Source organism: Macaca fascicularis, chromosome 13, assembly GCF_037993035.2.
Source record: "Macaca fascicularis isolate 582-1 chromosome 13, T2T-MFA8v1.1".
NCBI classification, from domain to species: Eukaryota; Metazoa; Chordata; class Mammalia; order Primates; family Cercopithecidae; genus Macaca; species Macaca fascicularis.
This window is the reverse complement of record NC_088387.1, coordinates 72,053,421-72,070,432: the sequence shown is the minus strand read 5'-3', so window position 1 is coordinate 72,070,432 and position 17,012 is coordinate 72,053,421. Positions and strand designations below refer to the sequence as shown.

Here is a 17,012-nt window from a genome sequence, read left to right as displayed (position 1 = left end):
AGCAGTATTCCTCATGGCAGTAACCTATTATATAATCAATGTTAATTGGCTTTTTAAATTTCCCTAACTTATTTCCTTACTCCCATCTAGCGCTCCTCCACAATCACTTCTCTGAAGAGCATTCTGATATTGAGAAACCTTATTGGATAATGGAAGTAAAAGTCACTTATCAGGGCCCTCTGAAAATGGTACAAAATAACAGAGATTCTGGAATGGGCTAAGCAGCCAGAAATCACACACTGATGCCTAAGCCCCTTGAAATCAGATCCCCAAAACTAGGGTACCAGTGAGAACCGACGTTCAAGGTAGGCAAAGAATAAATGATTTCTAAATTCCTTCTTCAAAAGTTTATCTGTCCATGTCAAGGTCAATTGCATTCCAAACAACTTGAATGTGAACTAAAAATTATACTGGTCGTTTTGACATATTTTTTTTAGGAAGATGTGATACTAGAAGAATGAAGGAAGCAAGTTTTGCCCTGATTTCAATTGTAATACTCAAAAGATGTATTTAATTCTACAGTGATGAGCTTGAAATCAAAATAAGAGGTTTTTTGTTTGTTTGTTTGTCTTTTGAGACAGAGTCTAACTCTGTCGCCCAGGCTGGAGTGCGGTGGCGCGATCTCCGCTCACTGCAAGCTCCGCCTCCCGGGTTCACGCCATTCTCCTGCTCAGCCTCCCGAGTAGCTGGGACTACAGGCACCCGCCACCACGCCCAGCTAATTTTTTTTGTATTTTTTAGTAGAGAGGAGGTTTCACTGTGTTAGCCAGGATGGTCTCCATTTCCTGACCTCATGATCCGCCCGCCTTGGCCTCCCAAAGTGCTGGGATTACAGGCGTGAGCCACCGCACCTGGCCCAAAATAAGAGTTATTTAAAAAAAAATATACTTTCTGGCCACTTTTTAAAATAAGTGGTAATAATTAATAAACAGCATTACAAATTAAGCTATTTCCTTTTCAAATTGATTCACTGACAAATTAGGAGGAAATCATTTCATATCCTCATTGCAAGGCAACTGAGTTTCTTATGATTTTTTTTGGTAGATGGAAAATTCCCACTCAAAGATTATTAGCAACTTGATATATATTATCCCTGCCAGTGGATATGTGTTATGCCTATCAAACTTGGCACTACTGGCATTTGGACAGGACAGTTGTCTGCTGGGATGAAGGGAGGGGTGTCCTGTGCACTTTCGGTTGTTTAGTAGCATACCTAATCTCTACCCTATGGACACCAATAGTTCTCTCCACCCAAAACATGACAACCAAAACTGGGTCCTGACATTACCAAATGTCTCCTGGGCAAAAGTGCCCCTGTTTGAAAAGCACCGTTTGCAGGGAGGTCTTTTTGAGGCCTCCCTCAGAATTCTTTCCCTAATGAACTTATTTTCATGTAAGTGTATGCAAAATTTGCCAATGGTGAATATTAGGACATCATATGAGAAAGTCAAAATATAAATTTATCTGAACTGATCAGTCTTCAATACAATGAAATTTCTCATGGTTAAATGTAAAATACTACATTTATATTCGAGTAATAATTGTCTAGGTACAAGTTAAAGGAGACTTTACCTGGAAAAAATCTGATAATTTTGTTGATCATAAATTCAATGTAATTCAAATAAGCAATATATGCTTTTGAAAAATCATGAAATCTTAAGTGTCATTATCTGGGAGAAAAAGTTCATATCAAGGAAGGTGAAAAATCCATTGTATTTTTGGCTGATCACCAAATGCTATGGTTGTTTGGTGTCAGATTTTGTGAACAGAGGTTCAGGAAAAGGTTACTAAGATTATGAGGTGCTTAGAATCTATATAATTTGAATAATGGCCATGATAAACCAGAATATTAAGATTGGAGAAGAGAAAATCCAGACATTGTTTAGGGGAGGGTGATGGTATTGGAAAGGCTGTCATGGGGAAAAAGGGTATATTCTATTTTGCACAAAGAGAATTAGAATCAATAAGTGAAGGTTACAGAAAACTAGATATAAGGAACCAAAATTATCCTATCATGAAATCGATTGCCTTGCAAAGGAGCTACCCTTCCTCTAGCCGTGGCTATGCAATGCTTTGTCTGGGACATTGTAAAAGTGTCTCCTATGTTGGGAAAAATATTAACATAAACACCTACAATAGTCTTAATTTTAAATCTACGAATTTATGATAATTCTACTCTCTTAGTAGCTACCTAGCACACTTTAATTTTACCCTATTACACAGGTGAACTTTAACTTTTATCTTTTAGTAAAATATTGAACTTTATGCAAAGCATTTAAGTGCATTATGTTTTTTATTCCTCACAATCCTATAGGTTGTCTCCTTATCATTCTCTTTTATGGCTGAATAAACTTAGTATGATTGAGTGATTGCACGAAGTCCCACAGCTAGTAATTTTCAAATCTAGTATTTAGATCCACTTTGCTTGAACTGTTGGTGCTTGTGACAGATCATTATTAAGATTATTTTACCTAACTGAAAGCACACTGTTCTAATCAGTAATCATCTGAAATTTCACAGACCAGAAGCATTCAATATTTCTTTTATTGATTGTTATTTTTACTGAATGAATGCTATGGTTCCATATTCTATGTTTCTCAAGAAGTTATTTTCTTCTTTTTATTTAAAGGTGACCACATATTTAGGGGTCAGTAAGGTATTTTTCATAGTCTAGCTGCCACTCTCAAATACTGTTGACCGCTACATGCTTAAAGATGGATGCATTGTTGGGTAAGACCTTGCTGCATATTAGATATTCACTGATTGTCTTCAAGGTGCTAAATCAAAGATTCCAATTCTTGGAGAAGTTTGCCCTTAAGTTAATATTAAGTTGTTCAGAAGAGTAGAGATATGTGGGATGAATGGGGTGATTTTCATATACTAGACCTCAATAAATAATTGAAGACTGAACTTGTAAAAATGAAGCAAGATTAATTTCAGTAAAAATTGTATAACTGGACATTTAGTTATAGAGAAGGATACTGTAATGGTTAAAGTTAGTTCATGCCATCTCCTTGACGATTTTTTTTTTTTTTTTTTTTTTGAGATGGAGTCTCGCTCTGTCACCCAGGCTGGAGTGCAGTGGTGCAATCTTGGCTTACGCAACTTCCACTTCCCAGGTTCAAGGAATTCTCCTGTCTCAGTCTCCTGAGTAGCTGGGAACACAGATGCCCACCACCACTCCTGACTACTTTTTGTATTTCTTGGTCTTCTTAATATTCGCTGAACCATTCATCTTCAGTATTATTAAAAAGTTTTGTTTATATCTAATGTCTGTTTTAGTGATTCTCAATCTTTTGGGGAATTTTGAAACCGTTTAAAGATTTGATGAACCTAATGAATACTTTTACTGGGAAAATGCTCATTCACATATACCTGCCAAGTTATTATATGTATAAATATATATTATATATAATTTTATGTTAAATACTTAATACTTATATTAAAATATTTAAATTCAATATATATTTATATATTTATATGTAATAGCAATTATATATAATGTTAAAATCTATCTATTATATATACATATATATTTTACATATATCTCTATTATTACATATATGTAAGTTAGCAACCCTTGAGGCCTAATCACTGGGCCCTGGACATCTATGCCCTCTATAGGTTAAGACCCAAAATACTTGGCCTGATTACTAATAATAGGTTTTATATAGCAACCGCCTTTGGAGTGCTTACGTATTTTTAAGGGAAACTAAGTTATATATCCTTTAATTTAGACATTAATAAAATGTGGATTGTTTCTGTTACATTTTTACAATCACGCATTAATAGTAATAAAGAAGTAACAAATATATCTAGACACTGCAGGTTCAAAATGAATTAAGCATTCATGTTCAGACTTTTTACTGTTGAAGAAAAAAAGACTAAACTTACGCATTTTCATCAGAAAATCATTTTCAAGTGCCAGGGTTTTAAAACAGTTACCAACTGTTGAACTAAAACTTACTCTGATGAATCATCTGATTTCTAAAAAGCCAATTTATTTTGTGAGAAATAAATATAGTTCTATGGAAACAAACACTATGTTCTTTTATACATTTTTTTTTTCAAATAACATGTGAGAGTCAAAGAAATTAGGCAAATGGTAACTAGTATGTGATAGTGTTGGAATTTAATCACAGGTTTACTTAACTTGGATTCCATTGTTTTTTATAGAGAAAAAGCATATTTATGAAATTAGTATTTTAATGTTGTTTTCAATAATTACTGTATCAGTTTATGGTTTCTGGCATATCAAGATGAACAAATGTATACAAAAGTACATTGAGTGGCTCTGCCTTTAATTGTATGAATATAGAGGTGTTTAATGACTAGTAAAATTCAGACAAAAGAGAGTCAACATTCTTCCTCTGTAATATAAGGATGGGTCTTCCCTTCAGATGCAGTCTTCCTTACTGTCCCACTTTCACCACTTTCCCACTTTCACCACATCATGAAATGGTGCCGCATATACTTTTTTAAATCAATAAATCCACAGTTGTATTAAGAAATATTTTATTAACAAAACAGTAAATTCCACTTGCTTAGCATTTCCAATAATGGATAAATTGGCCTTGCAACAGAAAAACAAACAAATAAAAAAAGAAGAAGAAAACCCCTTAGATACCCAATCACACAAAGCACTAGAAGGGTAGGGTTTTGTGGCCTTTCTTTGATGTTTTAGGGATTGACCACTTCACACATTATTGTAGTATTTGTTGTTTTAAAAAAGGCAATACATTACATGGATAAAAAAGAAGCATAATCAATCAGAAAAGTTACAGTCTAGAGATGTAATGAAATTTATGCCAAGTAGTGTGAAATCCTCAATCAACTGCAAACTATGCATGGAACCCTGATATGTTTGGTATGAAGATACTTGGGATTCAAGTCATTTTCTCCTTCTAACTCTGTTCCCCTCTTTTCTTTTTCCATTCAGGAAAAAAATAAGTTTTGCTAGAGTGAGTTTGTGTAAGCCAATAATATTAGAAATAATCTTACTGATAATAAACTATATCATTGCATGTAACTTTAGAATTTATGCTGGGGAGAAACATTGAAATCAATCCCAAACAACACATTTCATAGATATACTGCTTAAAATTACCATTATTCAATTTATTTTCTATTATATTTTAGAATCTATCCAGATGGAAACTGGTTCAAGCTTAATAGATAAAATAGAAAAGCAACCTTAAAAACAAAACAAAACAAAACAAAACAAAAAACCCTTCAAGCTGTAAATTAGTAGTTTTACACTTCCCTTCTTATTTTACTGGCTTTCCCTGAGTAAGACTGAATGAGACAGGGGAAAAGAAAAGACTCATGAATTCTTTAATGTGGCAAATTAAAAAAAAAAGAAAATCTAGAAAAGAAGTAATGGATATTAAATTTTCATTGTATACCTTCTACTTTCTGGGTCATAAAAAGCCATTAAGATTCTTTCACAACAATTACTTGGCATCCATAGATAGTGGTGATTTGCTATGAATTATACATATTTCTAAGGTGCTGTATATCTGAAATCCAGGCCACTTCTTGGCTTTTTTTCATCAACTAAAGTATCACAAAAGATGTTTTGCATTTTTTGCCTTTGCTGATTAAAGCTAATTGTAAAGGTATTCTTCTCTTCTACAAAATTTATTATCGCTCTTTTAGAAGGTATTCAAGTAATGCAACCAATTTTTACTGAAGCATCAACTTGCAATCTAATAATGCATTTCTTTTGCACTACCTTCTCATATTAATAATTTATTGCTGTGAACATCAGTGAATAATATGCAAAAACAAGTGTATACTCTATACTTTTCTACTACTTAATGTGTTAAACTAAAACTATATTTAATGATATATATGTAAAACCAGAAAAGTTAAAACATAGTCAATAATTAACAGAGAATGATTTTCTTAAATGGGTAATACAGAATAAAAAATTACTGAAAAATACTTTCTTAGTTGAGAAAATGTTTACTTTCCAGAAATGTTCATCATGCACATCAGATTCAGAGAATATATATATTACTTTACTAGAAAGAAAGTTTTCAATTGCAGCAGCCAGAGTTAAGGTGTAGATTAATCAATTTTGCTTCCATAACCTGCCCACATAATGGTTCTTATTCATGCAGCAGTATATCAGTGATATTCTATTTGATAAGGAAAGGTTCATTTCATTAGGGACTAAAATCTTCTTGGGGTTACCTGGGAGCAAGATCTCAATGAAGCAAATCACCCCATTTGTCGTCAATACCTTGGCACAACCCTCTTCCTTCCTGCTTTTCAATATGTCAATAAATATTTGCTACTGTATGCACGTTTGGATCTTCTAGTACATCTGATGGATTGCTGTGGATTCGTGTGTGTGTGTGTGTGTGTGTGTGAAAATAGTGAATGTATGTGGGAATGTATTTCAGGGAGAAAAGATTATAAGATACATATGTATATATTTGACTTTCTAATTCACACCTTTCATACAAGTACTAAAACTCAATTGCAACAGAATGAAGGCTGTACATATAAGAAAAAAAGTAGCTGAGTCTTTTTATATACATTCATACATATCTTCCTTAGAATAAACACTACACTGTAATTTCTTTAAAAAATAAAAGTAAGTAATTGTGGCAATTTATAATGGTGGCAAAGAAAAAAAAACCAAATGAAATAATTGTTGCTCTGATGTCATAAAACTCCCTATACTTAGCAACACTTATAACATTGAATTTACCAAAAATGGCTGAAGAGCAGAGATATATTTTGCATTTTCTATACAACAGGCTATAAAACGTCACTTATCACAGTCCAGAAAGCACACAGAGATGGATTTTATATAAACATATGTAATAACATAATAAGCGTGCATGAAAATTTCCCAATGATTGCATCTATGCCCTCTTGTTTTTGTTTTGAAATTTTGTGTGAAAATGTGCCTTATATTTCACATTTTTGAAAATAAGGCCTCCATACTTTTTTTCCTCTCTCACAACCAGAAAGGGGCTTTTTGAATGTGTTCCTACACAAGTCTTCAAAAAAGCCAGCACTTTGTTTCAAATGCAAGTTCCAACCACTGCTCCAGTTGCACCAGGCGGCAAACTCTTAAAGGTTTGCAGGTTGAGTCACTCAAAAGGACAGTCTTCTCTGGCAATTGGACTAACTGACTTCTCAGGAAAGCGCTAGCACTTTGGCTAAATCCAGGATCATAGGTAGCTTCTTTTTTGTGTTATGCTTTGTGTTGGTTTCTGTGTTGTGCCTTGATGCTGTAATACTCCTTTGCTTTATGAATGCGTGCGGTCATCACTGTCTTTTAGAAATGTTCCAGCAACATAAAGACAAGCAGAGTAAATGAAAACACTGTGGATGTTAGGGAATTTATTGGCCCCTACTTTTTGTTTTTTGTTTTTCTTTTTTGAGAAACAAGAGCATGAGATACTTGTTTTTATTTTTTAAAAAGTCTTTCCTTCCTGATTGCATTCCCTGTCTTCTTTTGTATGTGCTTCATAAAAAGGAAAGTAAATAAGTTTATATTATGTCTCAGATAAAATGAAGACTATTTCTATACAAGTGTCCATTTAAGATCTTGGGATCAGACATAATACTCTTTATCCTTGTTTTTCTTATTTTTGTTGGCGCTTTTCGCACTGCTGGGTTGTTTCTCCTTTACGACAGCCCCATTGGACTGCGCTGAGTTACTGATGTAGTTTCGACTCTCGTCCACATGGTATGAGCCTTCATCCCGGTTTCTGTACTTGTACATGGCATAGAGGAGGATAAGGATGCACAGGGCGGCAGCAGCTACTATCCCAACGACCATACCCGTGGTGCTGCTGGACTCCCGGATCACTTCTGCTGAGCCTGGGTACGGCTCTCTGCCGCCTGCTCGGGTTGGGTTGGCTATAGAAAAGAGGATGAGAACAAACACAAAGTGATCATTGAGTTCACTGAATACCAGAGAGCTACATTCACATTTATTATCTATTTCTAACAGCACCTATGCGTTAGGAAAGGTATCCTGTTGATACCTGTAGCCATCCCTCTGCCTCATGGGTACTAAAAACTAGGGACTATGATTCAAAGTTCTCTGCGAGAGATTTGTTGCTATGTCTTCTTTTTCACAAATCAATTTTGTTTACAGAGTTCTGTAAGCATTGCCCTAAATAAACCCCAATTAGCTCTAAAGGGCCATGTTGGTGGGTTAAGTGGAAAAACCACAAACCCAACATAAAGAAAAGCAGAACAGCCCTACCCTATAATACTAGAGGGAATCATAAGAATCAAATTGGTGTTGCTCTAGAACATAGGTCTAACTAGACTGAATCAGGAAAACTAAATTTAGGACTACTTTAGAAATCATATTCCCTTGTATTTTAAAGAATACAGTATTGAACAATAAGATAATTCACACATTTTAACTGTCTGCTTTTTAAAGTATAACTTTAGTTACATTTTTATAAATGAAAATAGACTGATTTCCATTTTGTTGGAGATTTACTTGTTTACATAAGTATGTGTGTATTTTATTAATTGATTGGGGAGCTCCCAAGCTAAACTTTGGAGAAGAAAGTAATAAAATATTCTTTCTCAGTTTTAAATACAGTCTAGATTGATTTTTTAGTCAAAACTCAGAACTACCTAATAGATAATAATAGAAGACTGGTTAGTTTTATTCAACTGACAAAACCCTTCTTCAGTCTTCCCAAAGTATAAGTAAGGTTCTTTCTTGGATGAGAACAATGGATTTGGGGGTGCCTATATCTTCTTGAAGGCTTGGTCAGACACTGAAATTGATCGATGGGGAAGAATGGACCTGAGATTTAATTGGTAGATAGGAGGAGAAGGAGCAGCTCTTTTCCCCTATATATAATAAACTTTTTTGATATTAAAGGATAGAAACTGTAGAGAGAGAAGAAGATTCTATCCTACTCTGACTGTAGGTCATTTTTTCCTTGTGAATTGTGTTTTCTGCTTTTCCCTGAATCTCTATCCTCTCACTTGTCCTACATAAAAATATTACTTTTCAGATGTAATGTTTTAAAAATGCTACATCTTTCAAAACACGATTCTTTGCCAATTATGCATAATGAACTTAAATAATCTCGATTGCATATATATTAGATAGGATGTATGTGTATGAGTGTGTGTTCGTGTGTATGTAAGAACTGAAAACTTAAGAAGACTAAAATTATGCTTTTATTTCACTACTACTAAACATCATTTAGTAATTAGTTTTAATATTTCTGCAAAAGTTCTTGTTAATTACTGGGAATCATTTTACTAAACATATGGCTCTATACGGCTCTGTAATTCCATTTTCAAATATCACCAAGATTTCTTTTGCCTAAATGTGTATGTGTGTGTGTGTGTGTTTCTGTGATTTTCCTTTCCTTCTCCAAATAAAGTCTTAACAAATATAGCCATTTCCAAGGTAGTAGCTCTCAGTCTCAAATTAGCAATATGCTATGTTCTGGTGCTACAAAACGTAGCAGGTGAAATTTTTTTATGCTGAATATGTCCTTGCTTGTTTTACAAAAGCCCATGGAGTGCGGCTTAATAAAAAGCTTTGGAGTTGCTTCTGTGGCCAAGGTGGAAGGAGACAAAGACTGTAATCCACAGTATTTGATTACAGGAATTAATTTTCTCTCATGAAGAATAGAATCTTCTGCAGTAACTCTGTCACTACCTGACAAACCAAAGGCAGCACTTTCTCTTTTAAATACAGTCATCTTTGCCAAAGTGTGCCAATTAGCTCAGCTGCTTTCACTAAATAAAAACTTTCATTTTACAGAGCATTCTTTTACTATGGTGTCTCGAGAGCTAAAAAGGGAATTTTATTTAAATGTTACCTAAATCATTTTTTTCCAACCTGATGGAATGCTTTCATTTTAAACACATTTTCACAATTACCTCACTTTTACTTTGTCTGACAGAAGGGAATAGGGAGAATGGAGATAACATTTGAATCATTTAGCTTATGACAGTAAAATTGGAGAATTTTGATGGAATGGAGGGTTTATATTTTGTATACTAAGAATAGACATGTATTTTTTTGATAAGGAATTGGTATCAAAAATGGACTATCTTATCAGAAAAACATTTATTTTATTTTTATCTGCTACAATATTTCTGAGAGGTTTTCAAAACAACTATGCACATAGCCTATTTGTGTTAAAATAAGAATGAGGTCACAAAGACCACAACAAAGCCTGAAATCCTTCAACTGTGCCATACACATTTGAAAACATCTCCCGTTTAAGGAAAATATTTTCTTTTTTGCAACACTAGCCAAATTGTTGCTTAAGTCATATGAGGCCTAAAAATATCTCTATACAAAACTCAGATGTAAAAATTCTAAATATCATGTTTCTTAAAAATATAACCTACAAAAGCTCTACCAAAATTAAATAAACCCAATAAACATGTTATCTTTCTTTTCCCTGATTCACATTAAAATTTTAATAACCATCATAGCAGATATTATTATAGGTATGTTTGGAATACTACCATGTCTGACTGATTAATATTCTTTTTCTATTTATGCTTCAAATAGGAAGGCTAAGTGAAATTTTTCTTGACTTTTCTTCTAAGACTAGAAATATTTATGTGTTGGTCAGGCAGGGTGGCTCACGACTATAATCCCAGCACTTTGGGAGGCCGAGGCAAATGGATCACAAGGTCAAGAGATGGAGACCATCCTGGCCAACATAGTGAAACCCTGTCTCATACAAAAATTTGCTGGGTGTGGTGGTGCACACCTGTAGTCCCAGTTACTTGGGAGGCTGAGGCAGGAGAATTGCTTGAACCCGGGAGGCGGAGGTTGTAGTGAGCTGTGATCGCACCACTGCACTCCAGCCTGGCAATAGAGTGAGACTTGGTCTCAAAAAAAAAAAAAAGAAAAAAATATATATATTTATGTGTTAATATAAATATATATATTTATATTTATGTGTTAATATAAATATATATATTTATGTGTTAATATAAATATATATATATTTATGTGTTAATGGGACATCTTTCCCAGATATGCAATAAAAGGCCGAAGACATTTAAATATATTCAGTAATTATAAATGTGGCTTCTCTTATTGTCGCTAATGATTTATTTTGATGATCACTGAAAAATCTCTGAAGAAAATTTATATTAATGTAAATATAGAGAATAGTATCAATGACTAATATATTAAATGTCTTTTTATGTAATTTGTTCGAAATTTATATAAAAGGGAAATGCTGTCATCTCAGCCATTTACGAAAATGTGAAAAAAATAAGATAAACTTATAATTAATTTCATGGATTTAAGAATTTTGCATTCCCTCTAAACTATATAATAAACCAAAATAAGATATTTTAAAACAATTAAAGCCATCTGCTACATGTTTTGTTCTTAGCAGTGCTGAAATGTGAATAATGTAATTAACTAAAATCTACTTTCACCCCTTCTTTCTTTCTTTGTTCCAGCATGTGACAAAGAAACAAGTGAAAGAGAATAACTTGTTAAAAAAGATTTAACTTGTTAAAAAAAAGCAAGTGAAAGAGAATAAAGGAGGAGGAGCTAAAATAATGGAATACAAACAAATAAGCTTAAGTCTTTAAGTCCTGAATCTTCAAAGATTAACTCTGATGTGTAGGTAAAATTAAGCCGACGTAGCCAGTTCGTTATATTGGGCCCAGGGATATAAGGAATTTGGATCAATGGAAAACTTCAGTAGGATTGACATGTGAGGAGAGCGAGAATGCACACCTTCATCACAATACGAAGGCTTTGACTTGTGCTGGCATTTTTAACCTAAATGATTTGGAAGCTACTGATTATTCTAGCAAGGAAACAGAGCAGTACAATAATTATGACCCATTTCATATTTGCATTCACTTCTTTCCTACTCACTTCTGAGATTCATTTAGCGAAATGGCTATAGAAAAATTCCTGGGACTCTTGCACTGATAAAGCATGTTACCTGAAAGGACCACTGAAAAGTAGCTTTTAATCCTTCCTCTCTCTCCTAGCATTTGGTAAGATATGGTGGTCTCTAGAAGTTTTCCACATGGTCTGCTTTGTCCCTGTAGATTTATCAAGAATCCTATGAATTTTCTTGTTTTTTGTTGTCTAATTAACATTGTGGTAACTTAGGTAAACATAAGCTGTCAAGTGTTTGGACAGTTAGTATTTCTGCATTATAGTCTAAATCAATTTGTTCATATCCAATGATAATTCAGATGATAATTCATTGTGGAAAATGAATAGCTAATGCTAAAGGCATATTTTAGTGCCTTATCACATAGAAAAAATAAATGCAACTGTTGCTCTGAATTAAAAATTAAAAAATAAATCTTTCAGATTTTAATTTGTCTTTTGCTGAGATAGTTATTTCAAACTACAACAACAGGAAAGGAAATCGCCCTATGTGTTATTTCTTTATTTTTGATAGTCTTTGATACTGTATCTGTGAGAGAACATCATTTCCTCAAATTAGAACAAATTTAGATCCAATTAAGAAACACATGGGGAAAATATATTCGAGACACATTAGACTTCAGTACAGAGCAGAGAGGGATGTCAGTGCAGGCTTCATCTCTTACCAGCTTCTTGCACCCTCTGTTGCTTCCTCCATGTTCCTCTCTATTTCTCCTCCCACTTACCCCTCTTTATCGCCTCTGCGCCTTGGTCTTCCAGCTCCCGAATTATCCTTGTGGGGGCCCTCCCCACCCCCAGGTAAATGAAGAAGGTCAGGCCAGCAGGGGTCAGGACTGTTTGCCTCTTGGATTGGTGTATTACTCAGGAAGGTGTTCAATAAACCACAAAATTTATTGTCAATTTCCTAATTTCAAAACACAATGTAAAATAATTCTTACTGGCACAAGTATCTACGTGTGATTATTTCAGCAGAACAGGTTTTGTGTTTCATATTGGCATGATTACTTTAAAATGTAACTTTCTAAATTTGCTTGCAGATAAAATTGTATGCTTTGTCAAAACAAATAATATTTGATCACTAATTTAAAAAACTTTTGTGATACATATGATGATATGATGGGGGCATATTAAGCCATTAAACTTGGCATTGTATTTATCAGTTTGCATTGTTTGATTATATCTAATCATACCTTAGCGTATGCAAATAGAAGTTAAAGATTGCAATTACTGAGGACAATGATTCGCAACTGAAGTGCTACAATACTAAGCAATTTGAAAGGTACATTTTTGAATATTAATAAATTTTTCCAAGGAGATTTCACTTTGCAGTGGTAAGTGACATCCTTCATTTTTCTTTCTGAAATTGGAAACACAGCAATCAATTATTGTTATTAAAGAAAACTGCTCTTGATCTATGTTTTTGCAACTCTGCATGATAAATGGTGTTTATAATCCTAATTCCTGATATAGAATGGGGTTTGGTGGGTGGTGGGACCTTGTCTTTCTATTGACGAGTTGACCAAGGCATTAGCATGCCATCAGATGCTCAAATTGTCACTTTTATGAAATTATTTTGTATACTTGAATGAGCTTTTCTTCCACTGTAATCTTATATATATATATAGGTTCCAAAGTTAACTTTCAAGGTTAGATTGTAGTTTCTAGGTAATTTTTTGGGCTTGTTTTATTTCTTCAGTATAGACTGTTAATGTATGTGTATGTCGTCAACTATGAACCTGGCACACCAAGGATAAAGTAAGAGTATCATTATAACCTGATGACAATGAAAATTCAGCTTTTGAGCTTTGAGAAAAAGATTGTAAGAAACTACCAGTCTTAGGAAATAAAAAAGAATAAAACATGCTAGTGGTTAAAAAACAAACAAATACAGGTTATATATTTAAGATCAAGAGGGGATCAGAAAGGATCATTAAACTCCATAATGCCCAGCATATATCATTCTGCTAACCAGAATTGTTAGATGTCCTGTCTTGTAATGATCCTTTTAAAAAAAAAACTCTTGGCAAGAAGCATTTACTGAATTTCTTCTCACTAAGAGTTTCTGACCAGTCTTTCTGGTTTTCTCATAAATTAAGCTTAAAGTAATAGATTTTAAATTTCTGTCTCCACCCCACCTAGGAAAAAGAGTTGCCTAAAATGATCTCATTAGGCCAGGGTTCTATACTGTGTCTAATAGATGTAGAAGTTATTATAATTCTAGGCTAGCCTTGAAAATTATTTTGGATTTATAGGGGAAGATTTGACTTTTCCAGTACTCAGTTTCATTAATACTGTGAAAAGAAAATTGGAATTGTAGCCTCCTGGGGTGTTTGTGAATTGAGATTAGCACAGTTTTTCTCTTCCCCATTTGGAAAAAAAACAACTCAAAGTTTATTACTTTTTCCCATTTGTTTGCTTCAATACAATGTAGGCCAGAAGAAACAATTATGATGCAATCATTCATAAGAAGCCATGTTTAAATGCTACATTTGTAGGAAAGCAGGTACACAGTGATTTATATGACATGCATTAATTTCGACTCATGCTGTGGTTTTGTGAGAAGTGAGGGACGCTGGATGTTTCAAATTCCCTCCATTCTCCCTCCCACCAACTCCACCTATGCCTGCACATTCTTAAGTTCACTTATGGAGGTCAGACAAGTCTTGCGAGAGGACATGTCTGACACATCTTAGCCCTTCCCCAATACATCGGAGATTTAGAAATAACTTGGAAATCAATAAACCTTTGCTACCTGCCTGGCTGCTGTCTCTGACATTTTCCTCTGCTTCTTTCAAAACCACCAAAGCATGCATTTGAAGGGCAGTTAAGGGGCCACCACTCTGATACTGAGAGGTTCATTATCTTCTCCAGAGATCTAGGTATTGAATGGGAAGGGATACTATACACTGGAAAACTCATCACGTGCCTGCACGATAGAGAAACCCAACTAGGACAGGCTGCTACCTCAAATGGTACCACAGGGAACAGAAGAGACAATGGACGTCCACACTCTGTATGACCTTGGTGACACTGAAAACGAATAAGCAGAGAACATGCACAATCTCCCTCATCTCCAGGGGGAGCCATAGGATCATGCTGTTTACAAATCTTATTCTTCAATTATTCAGTATGTTCTAAACTATATGTTACAGCTTAGTCATCTATAAGCTTCATAGACTTTTTACATAGTCATTGTATCCTTGTGGTTTGCATCCACTGTGGTGCAATGTCCTTACTATTCTCATGGCCATTCATAGTCTGTTCACAGCTACCTACTCCAATTTGTCTTCCATATTTGTCAAAGGAAGTTACAGTCATATATTATTGCTGTCCCCAAGTCCCCACATACCCACAACAGTTCAACTTTTATGCCTTGCTCATATAGCCTTTTTTCTCCTCCCTGTTTAAATCGTACTTATTTTCTCAAAACTTGGCTCAAATATCCCATCTTTTATGATTTTTTTCTCTAGTACCCTCCTTCTATCAACAAATATATAATGAGCTATAGTTAACATTCCAGGGACTATATGAGGTCCTGAGGGTATAGGAGATAACCAAACAAACTTGATGTTTATGTCCTCATGTACCTTAAAATATAGTGAGGCAGAGAGGCATACAAGAAGGAATCACACAGTTAAAGTAACAGCTGGGATATGTATGATGAAGGAAAACTGTAGGTACCATGCAGGAGTAGGACAAAGGTTTCTGATTGCAACTGCAGAATCAGAAAGATCTTTCTGAATTTGTGACACTTATGATAAAAATGAGTAGAGAGTAGTCAAGTGAAAGTGGGCAGAGGAGTCTACAAATAACATGTCGAATGACCTTGAGGAAACAGAGTTTACTTTTCAGGAATTAAACAACAGTCAGAGTGGCTGTAGCACAGTGAGATTAAAGGGAGAGTGAGAAGAAATTTCAAGGTGGACATGAAATTTATCACAGAGACTGTAGACTATGGAATAAAGCCATAATAAAAAGATAAGCGTATTTGACCCCATAAATAACAATTTTATGTGGCAAAAGCCATAGTATCATTAACAAAATGTAAATGACAAAGGAGGGGGGAAATATCTGTAGTACATATGATGGACCAAGAGTAAATACCTCTAAAATACAGAGTGTGTGTCACTAATAGGAAAAAAGACAAACAACCTACCAGAAGTATGGAGAAAAATACACACAAGCAAGTGGAGAAGAGATCTCAATGCTGGTAAGAATATTCTTAATAATTGTTTGATTGTTATTAGAAAGGAATCCAATAACATCTATTAAATTTTTTAAATAAATAAATTCTCTCAACCGTATATCACATCACTAATTTTAACGTTAATTCTATACCATTGTAAAATCTCACTTAAATATTTCATTCAATTGTTTTGTCTTTTTTCAACTACATTGTTGGTCCTTTGACAGTTTCCTGTGACTCTGTTTCTTTTTCTTATTAGTTCTCTCACCTTCTAAACTCTAATGAAGATTGAACACACTGGCTGAAAACTGTATGTTTTATGTATAATTAGAAAAAAAAATTTGTAAGTTGATAAAATTTCAAGGGCAAACTAGGTTGAATCTAATCATTAAAGTGTGAAAGCCAAGAACTGTGGCTCACAACTGTAATCGCAGCACTTTGAGAGGCTGAGATGGGGGATTGCTTGAAGCCAGGTGTTCAAGACCAGCCTGGGAAAGAGAGCAAGACACTGTCTCTAGAAAAAATTAAAACAAACATTAGTTGGGCATAGTGGTGCACACCTGTAGTCCTAGCTACTCAAGAGTCTGAGGTAGGAGGGTCACTAGAGTCCAGGAGTTTAAGAATACAATGAGCCACGATCATGTCACTGCCCTCCAGCCTGGGAGACAGAGCAAGAAAGTGAGAGACCCTCGATTTTAAAGTTTTGAGTAAAAGTGCTAAGCAAGGGGGCTGAACAGTGACATTAACGTCGCATATTTCTTTATAAAATATTTTAACTCACTATTTCTCTAACCTTAAACCTTTGTAATATCTTCAGTATAAAGGATAAATGTAATATTTATTTCATTAAATCAGAAATCACTTTTTGTGTGCTTGGGAGAATTTGGATCAATGTACAATAATTAAAATATTGTATCTGCTTTC

At 34.3% G+C, this 17,012-nt stretch overlaps 1 protein-coding gene across 33 annotated transcripts in view; it reads right to left on the bottom strand.

Moving 5' to 3' along the window:
• Positions 1-4,498: 4,498 nt before the first annotated feature.
• NRXN1 (neurexin 1) overlaps positions 4,499-17,012 on the bottom strand; it is a 1,134,169-nt gene continuing 1,121,655 nt past the window's right edge. For all 33 annotated transcript variants that reach the window (XM_045368569.2, XM_065527617.1, XM_065527623.1 and 30 more), the window contains one exon: positions 4,499-7,884. In XM_045368569.2, coding sequence (XP_045224504.1) covers positions 7,577-7,884 — 308 coding nt within the window. In that variant the 3' untranslated portion in view covers positions 4,499-7,576. The remainder of the gene's footprint in view (positions 7,885-17,012) is intronic.